The sequence below is a fragment of the Chlamydotis macqueenii genome, chromosome 3, assembly GCF_036417535.1.
Source record: "Chlamydotis macqueenii isolate bChlMac1 chromosome 3, bChlMac1.mat, whole genome shotgun sequence".
In the NCBI taxonomy this organism is placed as follows: Eukaryota; Metazoa; Chordata; class Aves; order Otidiformes; family Otididae; genus Chlamydotis; species Chlamydotis macqueenii.
In genome coordinates this window covers 111,373,541-111,389,832 of record NC_141558.1, presented here as the reverse complement: position 1 = coordinate 111,389,832, position 16,292 = coordinate 111,373,541, and the positions used below count along the sequence as shown (strand labels likewise).

The window sequence follows — 16,292 nt, the reverse complement described above, 5'->3', positions numbered from 1 at the left end:
TGGGCCCGACTCCTCCGCCACGTGACCCCCCGCCACGTGACCACCACACTTCCCCGGCCCGGCTCCGCCCCCGCCGTCTCTCCCGCAGCGCCGGCGGGGCCGCCGGGCCGGGGCGGGCTGGAGGGGGTAGTGCTGCCCCAAACCGTCACCCGCGAGGCCGTGGGCAGCTTCCCCGCACCTCCGTGCAAGGCCACGGCCCGGTCGTGGCGCCCGGCCAGCGCCATGACACTGTAACGCGACGTGATAACGGCTCATTTGACAGGGGGAAACGGGCGAAGGGGGGGGGGGCGAGGCTGGCGCCCCCACATACCCGTCCCCCCCCCAGCCCCTTACCCTTCCTTACCCTCCTCTGAAAAAGAAATCCCAGGCTGTATTACAGCAGGCCACGGCGGGGGGGGTTGCCTGATAACAAAGCAGGCAGGGCGGACCTTCCCCTCCTCCCGTCAGGGCTAACGGAGAAGTTGGTGCCGGTCGCTGGGGCATCGACGCTCCTCCCGGCAAAAATCAGGGGCGCTGGCACCGCTACGTTCCCGCATTTTGAGTCCTGACACTTGACAAAAGCGGCAGTGAGTGAAAATTAACCCACCTTGACCAGCGCCCCACGCTAAGCCTAACTTTTGCTCCCACAAAATAATGCTGGGGGGGGGGGGGTCTTACGGGAGGGAATGCCTTGGTCCTCAAACCTGTCGATTCGGGTAACAATCCAGAGATATCAACGCTGCCAGACCTAGGGGAGCCTCAGGGAAAAAAAAAGAGGATTTGTATTGCAAGCGAACTCTGAAGCTGCATTCAGGTACCACATTCAACGCGTATTCCTAAACATAAAAAGTGTGAAGCACTCAGTACTTTAAGGAAACCAGGATCAAACTGTGGCTCTAAAAAAAGCCATCTAAAGAATAGCACGGGGAGCAAGAAGTGAGAAGGCCCAATGCCCTGCTTGCTTCAGTAATCAAAACTTACTGACCATTTCAGAAACTAAAAAGGTAGATATTTTTCACACTATTCCCCAAGGCTCCATGAGGATTTTCTCTTACAACCTATAGCCAGAAGAGGTCGAACTTTGTGCCATAAACCATCTAGGTCTGTGAAAATCTGAAGCCTGAGATAATGTGTTAGAGCTAGGTATAGATTTCCTCTGTTAATATAATTCTCGTTTGGAAACAAGTTGCTTTTTCTTACTGGAGATTTTCAGTTGCACTACACAGGCTAAACTCTTGGGCATCTGTAAAGGTGTCCCATAGCTAAAGTGCAATAAAAAGTTATCAGGGCGTTCTGACTCCATTTCTGGATGCGTTACAGCAGTTATTATCAACTGGTGAGCTGTGAAGATCAGAATCCCTGAATTACCACCTAGGTTCCTGCAAAAGACAACAACGGCCACCACCACTTCATTAGAAAATTCTGAGGAGCCAAAGCCGTTAAAACCGCTGTATCCCTGAATTCTTGTGTTTAATTTAAGCACCTGTGCCTTAGCTCAGTTCCTAATTTACAGACAATCATAAGAATTAAGTTTAGGTAGCAGAGCAAAAAAGATCAGAGAGATTTCCAAAACACACCTGCAGCTTTAACCTGGTTTGTAATCCTGTCCTCTCCACCCCTGGCACAGTGTATCAGTGTGGCCTGCTAGCACCTTCTCTCAGCTGTATTACAAGTTTTCTGTAGCTGGGTTCATAACCACAAGAGAAAACGATATCTGGCAGTTGTTCACCAGCCTCTACAAACTATGACCATGACTTTGAGCGATGCCTTTGCAGGAGTCCTACACATCCTGCACTCTGCACGCGTTGAGCACCGAAGAAAAATACACAGAAAGATGAACTCTTATCATCGCTGCAGCTCATTCTATCAATGTAACACATTTATTCTCCAAAAACAAATTCACACAGACAAACAAGTCCCTGGAACTAGAACCAGATATTTCAGGCTATGTTTAAACCTTGCAACAGGGGAGCAATTCCCTATCTTTTTCCTCTGTGTGTGTGAATCGGCAAGACCTGAGTCCATATCAGAAGGTGAGCAACAGCAACCTCAAACCAAGGCTGTGATCCGAGTGACTGGAACCCAGGAGTATCCTTGCAGTTGAGACAGGGCCTCAGCTTCCAAAGTGAAAACACAAGTCAAAACTTCTATTATTTATGACAATAGCACATGCTCTTTTAACTTGCCTACAGGACTCTGCTGCTTTATAAATGCGGAGGGAGATCACACTTAGGAAAATCCCACTATTGCACTGCATTGGTTCTGTGCAACTACTATTTTGTACTTTTTCTGTGAATAAAGGTACACCTCTGGGATAACCAAGCATTTTAAAACCCACTTAATTCATGCTCCAGAGTATTTTTTTTTAATAAAAAGATATGTAAACCCCAGAAAACTCAAAGGGGAGAGACATCTTTTCCTTCACTAGACTACTCCATGCCTTCCTCCAGTGTAATAAGCTTTACCTAAAGCACCAGTTCATTACATTACGGAGCTAAAAGCATAAACCTTTCAATAGTCCAACTGCAACGTTTAATGCAACTTCAGCAGTACAAATGAATAGAGACAACAACAAAGTCACATTATCAAAATCATCATATCATGCAACATTGTTAATTTTATTATGAAGCCTAAAAAACTCACATTTTTTTTAAGTTGTGTTTCTCCTCACTTCTTGGTGTTACCGATCTAAAGAAATCCTTAGTTACCTATCCAACTTGACAGGATAATAAAAGATCAGTCAAGAAACTGTACAGAAAAGTTGTAAATCCATTTTTACTATTGGAATATTGTGAATTTAAGGTCAAAGGCAGTAAGATATGCAACTTTTCAGAAGGAACTCAGCTCTGTTCATTTCAATCATGGCCAGGCCAATGCTCTTAATCTTACCCAGCTGCGAGAGTAAGCAATGACTCCAACATCTGTCCATTTCTATAAACCATTATTCCCATATTCACAACCCTTCCCCCTCTAAAGAACCAAAGGCTGGCCTCTTTTTCAAGAAGATTTTCTTATAATACCTCCTACTTTTTTTTAAAGGCAGATACCTCTAAAATAGCTAGCTATGACTGTTTATGAAGGCAGATTATAAATCCCACTTGTCTATGAGCAAGTAGGTGAACTTTTTGAATGTGGAAATTTTTTATTTCAAAAAGAAAAGGAAAAAATTTCTTCAACTTACTTTCCTTAGTCTGCCCAATGAGAACAACTCGATTTTTTTTTCTGTACAGGTGAAATATTCACACTCTCTCAAATTAAATGCACTGCAGGCAATTTTTTTTTGCCCATGTAATTTCACTTGTCATTATTTCTTCCCCACTCAGAAGCTCACTGTTCATGCTCATTTATACAACTTGGGTACGCTGGGACAGAAAACAAAGCACAGGATTTGGTTGCCTTCCAAATGCAAGCGACATCAGCACTGCAAAGAACAAAACTGCAATTTCTGCAGGCATTATATTCCCAGAACTGGTGAGCTAATAGTTCTCTAAATATTCTTTATATGTAAAGTCAAGGGTGCTTTTTTAAATAATGCAGTAACTTCCTAGAAGTGTTCCATATGCTCCTTGAGAAAGGGGAAGCACACCTCAAAAATCAAATGTAACCATTATTGTGAAGATTCTTTGAACTGCTTGGTTTAAATAAGAGCTTGTTTGGTTTTTTTTTTTTTAGTTTCTTTAGAGGATGTAGCTCTTCATAAGTAATCTCATCCCAAAGACAGTTTAAATTAAAGGTGCAGATCTAGTAAGTCCAGATAACTAAGGTAGGAAAAAGGAAAAGCAAAAAACAGTTCTCGAGTTACCCAAGGGAAAAGTGGCCTATTTCTACCAAAGGAAAAAAAAAAAAGTTCTGTCCTCTTTCAGGTGTAATCATTAGCAGGTAAGCAAAGAGTTCAACATTGGCATCCACTTAAAACCATACTCAGGCCTCATTGTTATGAAAACTTACCAATATCTTGTAGTTCAACAAACTAATATGCCTAAGTATTTGCAGGACTGAGGTCTTTGCATTCAAAGTTTGGCCTGACTTTTTGAAAAATACATCATTTAAACTCACACCAAAAAAAAATATTTCATTCCATTTCAGTCTAGAACAGAGATGTAAAGGGAAAATCCTGCTCATACCTCTCGTTGCTTTGATGATCTACAAGAGCTGCCTCCATCAGACCACAACTGCATTTTTTGTTGCTGGCCAGTGACTTTTCAGAAGACTGCATCAGTATTGCTTCTCTGTAACTCCTGAATTGGACTTCCCAATGTTTAGTAGAATAGATGTGGAAGGATGTCTGAGCTCAGGGTAAGATTCTGGTATTAATTTATTAGAAACATAGGCCAAACACCATAGCAAGTCCATTAATATTCACAGGTTTCAAGAAGACAAAATTCTCCGTTCAGTTGGCCAACCTGAAATGTCTCTGGTTGGCAGTACTGGATGGATTTCCTCAAGTGTCCCTGCCCCTCCTAGCCATAGGGAATTCTGCTGTGTTTGACCAAATACAGATTTCTTCTGAACCCAGAGTTCATCAGTGGTACTATTCATCAGTATAAAGGCATTGTAATTTAGCCTTTTAATTCAGTTCATTTTCATTACAAGCTGTTAAAATTAAATATAATTAATAACACAAATAATTATCTGAAGATTTTTAAAAGGCTCCCAACTCAACTGCTTCTGCTACACAAACAATCAAGAAGCCTAAAACTCAAATTAAGGTATGTCATTATTTCAGTCCAGTTTCTCAGTCCTTCAGCAAAGAAAGGGAAGCTGAGAAATACCAAAATACCCTAAATCAAAATAAATTGAAAAAATTGTAAATTGTCTTTACACATTGTAAAAAAGGACATGAACAGTTCACTTTGTGTAACAGTATCTCACAAGACCTAAACTAGAATAGGTACTTAGGTGTCTTGTATCACAATGGGAAAACTGTTCGTGTCGATGCCTCCGTTATTCTGTCTTCCTCTTTCGCCTCTGTCTGGATTTCCAGCATGAATGACTATCCCATTTTTAATGCTCTTGCTCACTTTTTTCCATATGCAAATCTATTCACTCATACTTTTTTCACATGCAAGCTGAACTAATTTTTGTTTGCTTTATACACTCAACTGATTCCAAAAGGCATTTCCTTTTCGATGTACCTAACCTTGCAGTTTTCCTCCACCACAGAGGAACGCATCAGAGAAAGAGAAGCAAGTCAGCCTGCCTGGGCAGACTCCGCAGAAGAGCAAAGCTTTCCTCAGTAGCTGAGGAGAACAGCCAAGCTGGCTGCCAAGCCAAACCCTCCAGTCGACTGGCTGTTCACTCCAGCTCCCTCCTGTCTCCTTTTCGTTGTGGAAGCAGCTCCAACCTTCCACATAATTTTTTTCTCCTTCTTGAAGATTAATGTAACCTGTACAGGGAAAACAAGATATCATCCCAGGATACTGAAAGAACTGACACATTAAAAGTAGCAACAATTTTTTCAATTAATTCTGTAAACCCTAGGATATATAAGAGAATACATTGTATCTGTACTCAAGAAAAGGAACAATAAGGGCAAGCTCAGAGTTATCCATCTGGTGTGAATGACACATAAGGATTTGAAAAACATTTTGTAGGGAATAACAAAGACACTTTGCTAAATACAAAGATGAGACAACACACGCTAAGTTGAATAGAAATGCTACTTCTGTATTTTTAATTTGTCAGATAACTGACAAACAAGGGAAATAGATTCACATTTTTTTTTAAACTTTGCTTAGCATTTCAAATGATGCCACACGAGATACTAATTAAACTGAAGAGATGAGGATTCGTACAGACAGAAGGGGATGGGAATTAATAAGGATGGCAGTGGATGGTACTCCAAAGAAATCCATTAGATTGAAGAGATGCTATAAATGGAGTTCCTGAACAATCAGCCATGATACTGACCTTTTAAATATTTTTGTTAGTTGACCCTAGAACAAAACCAAGAGTGTGCTAAAACAATTTGCTGATGACACAAACTTGAGAAGGAACAGTACAGACTAGAACCAGAATATGTATCATTCAGAAAAGAACGGATGACCCACAGAAGCAGACTAATAAAAAAATGGGATGAAATATGATAGCACGGAGTTCAAAACCATGAACTGAAGGACTTTAAAATGTTAATTTCAAACTGAAGGCATCAACTGAAAAGAGAGGGGGAAGAAAAAAAAAAATCTGTATCTGCCAGTCAACAACAGAATATCCATAAGGCATCAATCTGATGAGATCATGAAATGGGCTGATTCTCCTAAGGGAGCATCAAAGGAGTTTTTTCCAAGAGATATCTGGAATATAAACACTATTGCACTGGTACTGGGAAGACTTCACCTAGAATACTGCATACAGTATCATCAATTACATTGAAGAGCGATAAATTAAACTTGAAATAGGTACAGAGAAGGGCCAGGAGACAGACATGGTTCAGACATCGACCTGCTGGAACGAGTCCAGAGGAGGCCACAAAGATGATCATACAATCATCAAGCAAGAAAACTTGATTTAAATATACTATTTTAATTTGATTTTGCATTTCTATTCCTTTCATGCAAGAAAGCCTGTTACTAGATAGTAACCTTAAACTGATGTTGATTTGCAATTAAAAATAGCTTATACCTCACATTTGATATTTCTTTTTGCTAACTGGAGGGCCATGAAGATGATCAGAGGGCTGAAGCGCCTCTCCTATGAGGCCAGGCTGAGAGAGCTGGGGCTGTTCAGCGTACCTAAAGGGGGCCTAGAGGAAAGACAGGGAGGAACTTCAGCAGGGCCTGTTGTGATAGGACAAGGGGTAATGGTTTTAAAATAGAGGGAGGCAGATTCAGACTGGAAATTAGGAAAAAATTTTTTACACTGAGGGTGGCAGAACACTGGAACAGGTTGCCCAGAGAGGTGGTAGATGCCCCATCCCTGGGGCTCTGAGCAACCTGATGGAAATGTCCCTGCTCCTTGCAGGGGGGTTGGACTAGATGGCCTTTAAACCCCTTCCAACCCAAACTATTCTATCTATGCATTGCTCTGTCAAACACAGTCAATTTTTGCCTATTTCATTTGCTACATCAGGTTATGCCTTCTTATGCATTTCATAATGTTTAGCATTATGAAACCCTAGTTCAAAGTGAGACCTTTGAATATGTCTACAATATTAAAAAAAAAAATTAATATAACTTTCTCAGCAAAGCCCACATTAGAATATTAAAATAAATAGCAGCTTGTGGAAATACTTCCAAGGTCCCTAGGCTTTTCAGACAAGCACTTTAATGGCTGAGATGTATCTTTTTAAACTAAAATCTACAGAGACCCATGCCATATATATCTTTTTTTTTCAAAACCTCTTATCATTTCAAAGTGTGGTCTCATGAGCAGTTCAAGTAAGAGGACTGCACAGCAAAGCTTAAGCAATCCTATTTTTGCAAAATTCAATTGAGATAAAATTCAAATACAAAAATAAAGAGAAAGTTCTCAAAAAATATGAAAGAGTAAGAGATAAGCCATCAAAATATTCAAGGTTTTAAGCACCAGAATTCTAATAATTTATCACCAGAGTCCCAAGTAAGTATCCTCTGTACTGTCACACTCCAAAGTAGAAAATACAACAAATACAGAGACTGGTGCAAAATCAAATGTTAGTTCTTAAGAAGTAACATAATTATAGCATGATACCTGCATTTGCTGTGGGTAGTTCTGTAAAGGAACATGATCAAATATGTAAGTCCTTTACTCCACTAAAAAAAAAAAAAGAACAACAAAAAAAAACCAAAAAACTCCAAACCCAAACATTTCAATCTAGATTCAGCAGTAGGAAAATACACTGCAAGAATATGATGAATATACTGATTGGTTTTTGCATTTTTTTTTTGCAGGTTTAGCAAAATATAATACAATGATAAAAAGCGGCTCTAAGTAAAAAAAAAAAAAAAAAAAAAGAAAAAAGAAAAAAGAAAAAAGCCACCATTTACTTTAATGAATCCCTGATTAGGGATCTCACTGATTATTTTCATCTGTTTTAGATGGACACAAAATAAATTCCAGATGTGAAAGGTCTGGTTATCCTTACTAGCACCTCAGTTTCCTATGTTTCTTCCCCCTTGACAATCCCACCACCCGCTTGAGAAGTACAGTGATGCTACTCAATGCAAGGACTGCAAAAGCATCCCTTTCTTCCCTAAATCGTAAGAAAAATTGTTGGGCTAGGGAGTGTATCTTTCTCCCATGAGGTAAGCATACTGTAGCTGCAGTGATTATGTATGCATACATCATATACACATCTATATGCACACTCACAAAGTTATTTTTGTGTGTGTGTATTTTTATATATACACATATACATATCTGTGTACATATACAAATATTAGACACACACACAGAATATTCGTAACACTCAGAATTGTGGTTAGGCCAGGATGCGGTGCTAAGACAACCTAAGAATCTTTGATTAACAGCAATATTTTATATGCATACATGTAAGCTAACATGCTAGCATAGTGAGATCTCCTACAACTGAATGCGTATCTTCCTGTGCATGTTATGAAGTACCCCAACATTTACCTTTACTAAAGAATACTTATATTTTAATAGGAACAGACAGCAGGACAGACTTCCATCATCCGTTTTGTAGAGACAGAACAGAAAGCAAGGCTGCAGTCCTGCTTAGTAGGAGTAGCAGAAAAGTAAGTACTCTAATCCTCATTTTACAGATTGGGAAAGCTACACTAGGGCAAAGGAAAGCTACCTGCTTAAGACCGTAAAGCGATGCCAGACTTTTCACTTCTCCACTAGATTATACTAGTTAACATAAAGGTGAACTATTCTTTAAGTGGTGAGGTAGTCTCACTGAAATAATGTTGTTAACATCTTCCCTTCTCAAAGAGTATTTTCACAGCTCTAGTAGTAAGGCAGAAGCAAAAAACATTACTGTTAAATGTCGTGCTTCATATCACATATGATCAGGCCTTGAAAGCTAGCAGAAGCACGCTGAGTAGTAAGTTCACTGCACTTGGTAATAAGCTCACATTTGCATGTACAAACCCTTAATTGCTTTGCTAATATTTGCTTTGTATATTTATAACTTTTTTTTGTGTGATTTTCTTACCAACATCTGCAAGAAATTGGAACTAATGACTTGGCATTTTGTCTATGTTCTCAATGCTTGTTACACAATTTACATATATTTAAATGGCTGGTTCATTAAAAAAAGATCAATCACTCGGCACCAGAGATCATACTCGGAATGAATTGCATTCAGCGCTTGCTGGCACGCACCCAAGTTACTCTCATATGGTTTTTTATTTTCATACTTTTAAAAGAAGAAAATTAAATCTGTACATCACATTTTAATTGTACATGATACTTTATTATTCATTACTTCACGGCATCACAGATATTACAAATGTGCATGACTATCATCGTTACATACTAGGTGCTAGGACAAAGGAGAAACGTGCCTGTCATGTTTGAGTGCAGCAGTTTTTGAGACTGAAAAATCCAGCCTTCGCTGTTTTCTTGACCCAAGAGTGACAGCATGTTCAACTTATGATTCTGCCCAAGATGTCCCAAAGCAAGCCTCGTAACTACTAGAAACTAAAATACTGGCACAAGTGATTAATCTCAAGCTTGGGCAAAGATGAAGCATTACCGATATCTGACCACTAGTCTTAAACTTAGACCATTTGTATCAGCCTTCTCTCTTAGTCTCTATGACTTGTTTTTGTTGTGATCTTTGTGTAACTATGACAATAATGATAAAGTCCACTCCATGAAAGCCTCCTTCACCATTTCAAATTGAGAGGTGTAGCAGGGTGCTTTTTGTACCTAGCAATTCAAACAACAGAAATTCTTCCCAGCACCTCCACAGTTCCTTTTGTTTTGTAGTACATTTTTAAGAAGAAATGAGCTACAATAACTCTGCATGTTGAAAAGGCAGTGTCAGCTTGGCTTAGTTTTTAATACTTGTAGCAAACAACTTTAGGAACCACCTTCTGAAACACATACACCCTCAGAATCCCTGCTTCCCACTCCCTACAGCTGCTTCTGGCTCCCGCTGTCACACAGCGGACTAAATAGGCAGAAATGGCTATAGAAAAACAAAACAAAAAAACCCCCAGCTACTCCAAGTCCAAAGGGGAAACATTTACTAGTTCCAAGACTTCCAGTTCCCTGGTCCTCCTGACATATTTGTTCAGATGCTTAGCTTTGCCCACTCTTCATCCCTATCTCCTGCTCCTCTCAACCGCTGTTTGCAGCTGCCTTTGCCCAAATAGCAACCTCGTCAGCAGCAAAAAGCTGTCACTATCCTCTGTCACACTGACATATTTCCAATATCCCTTAAGAAACCAGACCTATTTTTTTCTTACATCTTATACTGACTTTAAAACTTCCCAAAATTAAAAGATATAATTAGTCTCAGTTTAGACCAAAAGCAAAACCAAATGCAGGGAGCATACTTCATATTACAGCTGAAGAGAGATTTTTCTTTCATATCTTAATTTTAAGCTGGTTGATGATATGAAAAGCTATCATTATTCCAGGATTACTCATCACTGCTTAATCTCTAGCTCCTTGAATACCTATACACCTAACAATATACACACCATACACGTGCAAAACACATTTTACACCCAATAAATCTGCCAATGTAGGAGAATCCAGATATTAAAAGGAAGCAAAACTACACTATCATTCCACGTGGAAAAGTGGTCCCATCCAGGATAGAAGGAAGGTAGAATAATAGGCATAATATTAAGAAACTCACAGTCCTTATGATGTGTTGTCTCTAATGATAAATACAGGACCTTCAGTAAACCAGCTAAGTTCTAGTTAACTGCAAGTACATTTTTGGATACAAAATTAAAATTAATTTGAGCAATCTCTCTCAATATTGTCCTTGTGCTCCTTGTCTTGTTCAATTTCAGAATTAACAGGAAATGCTAGTTACAAGCCTAAAATACTCTTCTCCCTCTTTCCCACCTTTCTGTTCCATCCTCACCCCTCTAGCTTCAAAACATCAGGAAGACAACACAAAAAATGCTGACAGATTATAGAGGTTTACTTAGTGTGTTTACCTCTCACTACTGACAGCGTATCAGCTCTGCCAACATCCCAGAAGTGTGTAATACTTTCTTATCTGCAAGTGATCTCTTCACAGCTGCAAACGTACCCATCATTCTGCGCATCCTGCAATTTACAACTGGGTCCATCTTCCCTGGAATAGAAAAGTGAACAACTGTATAGCTGTGACAGCCAACTTCTTCAATCTGTAGTCATCCAGAGATTTTGCTTGCTGTTTCTTCCCTGAGGGGCTAGTTTTATGACTAAACAATTATCTGTCAGAGTTTTGGTGTTGGGTGGATTTTCTCTGGTATGTCTGAGCACATTCCTGCATGGGTATTATGAGTCTGCTTCTCTTTCAGTAAAAGAAAAAATATTAATCTGAAAATGAGATCTCTTCCAGGAACCTTGTACTTGCTGTTGTTACCAACATCTTGAATTGCTCAAGCACAAAAAGCTAAAAGCTAACGATAATACTCTAAAATTTTCACTTTATAAATTTGTTCACTGAAGAGCAATTTTATAGTCCATTTCTATTCTGCAACTAATCTGCTTATTACTGGTACACAATCAGAGGAGAGAAAATTACTCTTTATGTCTATTTGAAAAATACAACCACTAATGTCCAAGGTAGTAGTCATCCTGTGTGTGTGTGTCCCACCCCCCAAAAGGAAAAAAAAAAAAAAAAACCAACAACAACAAAAAAAAAACAAACCAAAACTTAATTGGTAGGCATTGTGGGGGTTTTGTTTGTTTAGGGAACATACTGAATTTTACTTGTTGTAAACCAATAAAGCTATTCACTTCTGAGAGTAATCAGGGAAAAACTTTCTATGTCTCATTTCTGGGTACTATTAGCAACGCCTTAGGGATACAGATACAGAAATCCCCAGTGCAGACTGAACAGTAAGATTGGATAGTTCTTGTGTCTTCCATACAGTATGGTCCATGTGCATTGAGGAACAGCTACCCTACAATCACATGCATTTTAGAGCTAAAGATACTACATTCTAAATTCTCTTGCTGCACGTATCTTTCTAGAAGGCTCCTTTGAAGTAGAATGTTCATCTCCAGCTGAAAGCACATTCAGAGAGAAAGATATTAATATTCCAAAGCACGCCATTGCCTATGCTGCAGCAGTTTTTTATAAAGCAGTTTAAAATATTGGTAAGAGCTCCCCTTACTGGTCTGCCTTCAAACTGTTAAGTCTTCAGTCCTGAAAAATCTTTTTATATGAAACAAAGACGGGCAAGATATCCCACATCGTATTTCTGTCAGAGATCTTATTTTTTAAATTTTTCATTAGTTGTTGAGTCATAAGACCAAAGATAATGACTTTGTTTAGGGAGAATTTTTCTTCCATCATTATGAACTTCACCAATTTATTGACTCCTTAGTTTTGTATAGCACATGTAAGCCTTGCCAAAGCCTGATTTACAAAACAAACATGAACACCCAATTCTGACATAGTGAGTAATGCTTCATTTCACAGCAACCTCCACCAGTTTTAATGGGATCATTTGTGGGATAATGAACGAGTCAGTGTGGGAAGAGGATCAAAATCTGCTGTGGAATTGGGAAATGCAAAAAGATTTATTACAAGGTTGGAAGAGCAAAATACACCTCTCAGCCTGTGTGGTTGAGATGATTAAAAACTTGTTGATTTTATATAGACTTAAAAAAAAATATTTTTTTTTTTCAGAACTTTACTTCTTCAAGCTCAACCTAGGGGCTGACTGAAATTGGACACTTTTCTTAGTTGGCATCATCACCACAGAAGTTAAAACAAGCCATTTCAATAACACCATGAAATACCATTATCTTCAATTCACAGTAAACAATCCTGTTTACTTCAGCTCACAGTAATGCATAAAATACATTTTCTCCAGTATGTTCTTGCATACTTGAGGTGGCCCTGTAGAGTTAAGTGAGAACAAACAGTAAGATCTGTTATACCACATTAATGAAAAATAATCAGAAGATATGCTTTTGAATACACCCTGCAAATCCAAGAAGACTGTAAAATAGGATTTCTTCATGTGCAACAGCACTTGTAGAATTATTTGCGTAGCACATCACACTAACCATCTAGCTCTCAGCACTGTGCTACATAGAACAAAAAGCCCCCTATCATTATAAAGCACATTACATTTCGTAGATTCTCACCACCACTCCCCAAATGCAGAACAATGCAGAAAGCGTAGCCTTGCTAAAAGCAGGCAAGTAGTATGGAGCATCTGTAAAGTGTCTGAGAAAAAAACAAACAAACAAAAAAAAACAAACCACAAAAACCCAATCCCACTCCCTGAAATCAAAAAGAAAACTCACACCAACTTTCATTGTGGTATATCAAAACCATTACATTAAAGCAGTATCTGACCATGCCTTCAATTTACGGAGATGTTCTATCAAGCACAGATCATACTTCAACAAACAGTCTTTACATTCTATCTGTCACACTAGAACCAGATTTAACCAATTCCACAGGAATGTAACATAGAGTTCATATAGCATTTCAATACAGAAACACTGCTCTTAATTTTTGAGTCATACTGTCTTGCAAGATAAAAATCCCAAAGGAAAAACAGAGAGCATGCATGAAAAATTCTCTAGGCAAGTCCTCAAGTGTATAATTTTAAAGATATTAATAAAGATAACATAATTTTTCGGAATGAGAAATAAAATTCAATTCGAGAGTCTTTTGTCTATGAAAATGATCCATTTTCTAGAGTAGCCACTTCCATGTAGAACTTACTAACCACAGTGTATCTATTAAAACAGTAACAACCCAAGCTATTGAAATGTACTATTCCAAAACTCGCAGTAACATCATTTCTCTGGTCTTTTTACTTCTGAGTAATAGGAAAAGAGTTCTGGTCCATTAACTCTCCCACTCTCTCCTGGAGGAAGTTAACCAACTCTGCTAAAACAAAGACGTGAGTTTCATCCAGGTCTTGTATGATGAACTTCTTTCCCAGTGCATTGGACTCATCCAAGTAGAGCAGAAACTGCTTCATTGCTGGGTCACTGTAGAGACAGATACACATCAGATCCCACCTCATTGTAATAAGATACAGTTTAAAAAAAAAAAAAAGAAACAAAAAAAAAAACCCCAAGCAAACAAAAAAAAACCCCACCCTTTGAAGACACTCCCAAAGTTCTTTGGGAGATTAATATTAATTTCAAGTGTTGCTCATAAATTAAAGAACACTTATGCAGCTATTGAAAAAAGTTGTTTCTTTCACAATAGTATGATTTAAACATTTAGAACTAATTTTTTTTTCCCGCTCCTTGTCTATTTGGTATCTTAAACATCCTCAGAAAGTTGGGTTTTAAAAAAACTTGTATCTGAAGTGTAAATAAGGGGACAGGTTTATAATAAATCCACGTCTGCTCCTAGGATGGAATTTTATGGCCAGTCATGGCCTATCCTTATGCAAAGGCAAGGAGAAAAAACAAACAAAACCAAACAACCAAGAGGTAGCAAAACCAACTCAGAAGTCAGTTTCTCAGGAATGGCTGAAACCATCTGATGGCATAACAAACACTACAGAGTTGTTATCAGATAGAAAATACCCTTCCCTTCCAGGGAGGATGATTAAGTTTCATGCTAATACTAAGTGGGATGTGGCCATGGAACTCAATAAGAAGACACAGAGCTTTAGGAATGTGTAAAATAAACACATAGGGTGCAAAATAAAATATTTTGCTAACTGCCTGAGATTTTAGAACTTGCCCTGTCAGTCAAGAATTCTGCTTTGAACATCCTTACATAATCAGCTGAGGGCAGGCAATTTTTCTTGTGCTTCAGAAGGTTTGTCAATGTACTAGCATGAAAATTTGAGAAGATTGTCTTTCTGTTATAGCAGAGTTTAGGCTCTGAACTGCTCACAGATAGCCATTAAACATCCAGACTTCAGCTGGTTAATGTTCAGTCAGCTGAGAAGTTAGCTGCTGCAAGCTCACAGCTATATGCACCATGCAGGTACGTCACAACAGGTTCCAAGTTCTTCTATTTTTGTGCAGTTACAATCTATTAATACACTTACAATCTAAGTGTATGGCAGAAATCTTGTATGTCATATAATGCCATGCAATGATCCCACAAATCTTGACTAACACTTGTTTTTACTTTGGAGGTAACTAGTTATCTGATTCTTAGTCTAGAGGCTACAGATTGCACGAAAACACATTTACGGCACATACATCATATCAAAAGTTTACTTTTACAAGTGACAAGCATATTCCTTTTGAGTATAATCAACAAACGGAGCCACACATCAGCCTTTATCAGAATTTGGACTGAAGCTGATGAAAAAAAAAAGACATGAAAGATTATCCTATCTGCCTCTAGAATCAGTAAAGAAACACATTACTCACAAACAACAACAAACCTCCCATTATTTGTAAGCAATGTAAAGAACAAAAGGGAACATCTAATGGTTAAGCATAAGTGGAAAACAATATCCTGAAAAGAAAAAATTAGCTTGGAATTCAGATTGCCTACAACTGCCTCTCTCCTTCCTTCAAAGGCCGCATTTTTTTTTTTTTTGTCTGCTTGTTCAGCATCACCCCTCCTCACAACAATGCTTGGTCTAGACACTTAAATTGCTTAGAATATTTCCAGCTCTAAAGAAATAAGTAGACTTCGACACAAAGAGAGACAATAAGTGGTGTTACGAACCATTCAATCAGAACACCTTTCAGAACATTCACCATCTTCTCAGTTCTCTTACAAACGCTGAAAGGAAGAGGTGACAAGAACGACTCTTGCTTTGAGTTAACACAGGAAAACAGGGGAAATCTGAAAGAAAAAGAAACGACGCCTTGGTTGAACTCGGAGACCCTTCGCAACAGCTCGCCTCCCCGGACCAGCAGTGGGGGGCCGGGGGCTCGGAGAGAGGCGCGCAGGGCCAGGCCGGGAGTTCAGGGCCCGCTCAGGCCCGGCACTGAGCTGTAAAAACTCAAGGCCTCACCCCTGAGAGCTGAGAGCGGCCCGGGCAGCTCTGCCCCGCCGAGCTACCGCCCCTCCTGCCGCCGGAGGCGAGCCACGGCCTTGCGAAAAGCAGCCTGGGCGGAAGCAGACAAGCCCAAACCCACCCCTGGGACAACCGGGGCGGCTCCCGACCGGCAAGTCCTGCCGCTCCCAGGGGCTCCGGTCCCACCCGCGCTTCACCTCCACCGCTGCGGCCCACCGCTTCCCTTCCCTGCCCCGCCGTCGCCGCCGCTCTGCCAAGCGCATGCGCGGCTTTCCCCTCTAC

At 39.5% G+C, this 16,292-nt stretch overlaps 1 protein-coding gene across 2 annotated transcripts; it reads right to left on the bottom strand.

The window, feature by feature from the left end:
- Positions 1 to 13,485: 13,485 nt before the first annotated feature.
- Positions 13,486 to 16,243, bottom strand: GTF2H5 (general transcription factor IIH subunit 5). 2 transcript variants are annotated; one of them, XM_086745942.1, is made up of 3 exons: positions 16,208 to 16,243; positions 15,716 to 15,835; positions 13,486 to 14,058 (listed from the first exon to the last, which is right to left on the bottom strand). In XM_086745942.1, the coding sequence occupies exons 2-3, from the start codon at positions 15,748 to 15,750 to the stop codon at positions 13,878 to 13,880; spliced, it is 216 nt and encodes a 71-aa protein (XP_086602068.1). In that variant the 5' UTR covers positions 15,751 to 15,835; positions 16,208 to 16,243; the 3' UTR covers positions 13,486 to 13,877. The 2 variants fall into 2 exon arrangements, with proteins under 2 accessions (XP_086602068.1, XP_086602069.1); XM_086745943.1 differs by having other exon boundaries at positions 16,132 to 16,220.
- Positions 16,244 to 16,292: the final 49 nt, after the last annotated feature.

Coding starts and splice junctions, on each gene's coding strand:
- GTF2H5 (XM_086745942.1), bottom strand. CDS start 15,750: ATGGTGAATGTTCTGAAAGGTGTTCTGATTGAATG. Junction 14,059..15,715: donor AAAGGTGTTCTGATTGAATG/GTTCGTAACACC, acceptor CTGTCTCTACAG/TGACCCAGCAATGAAGCAGT.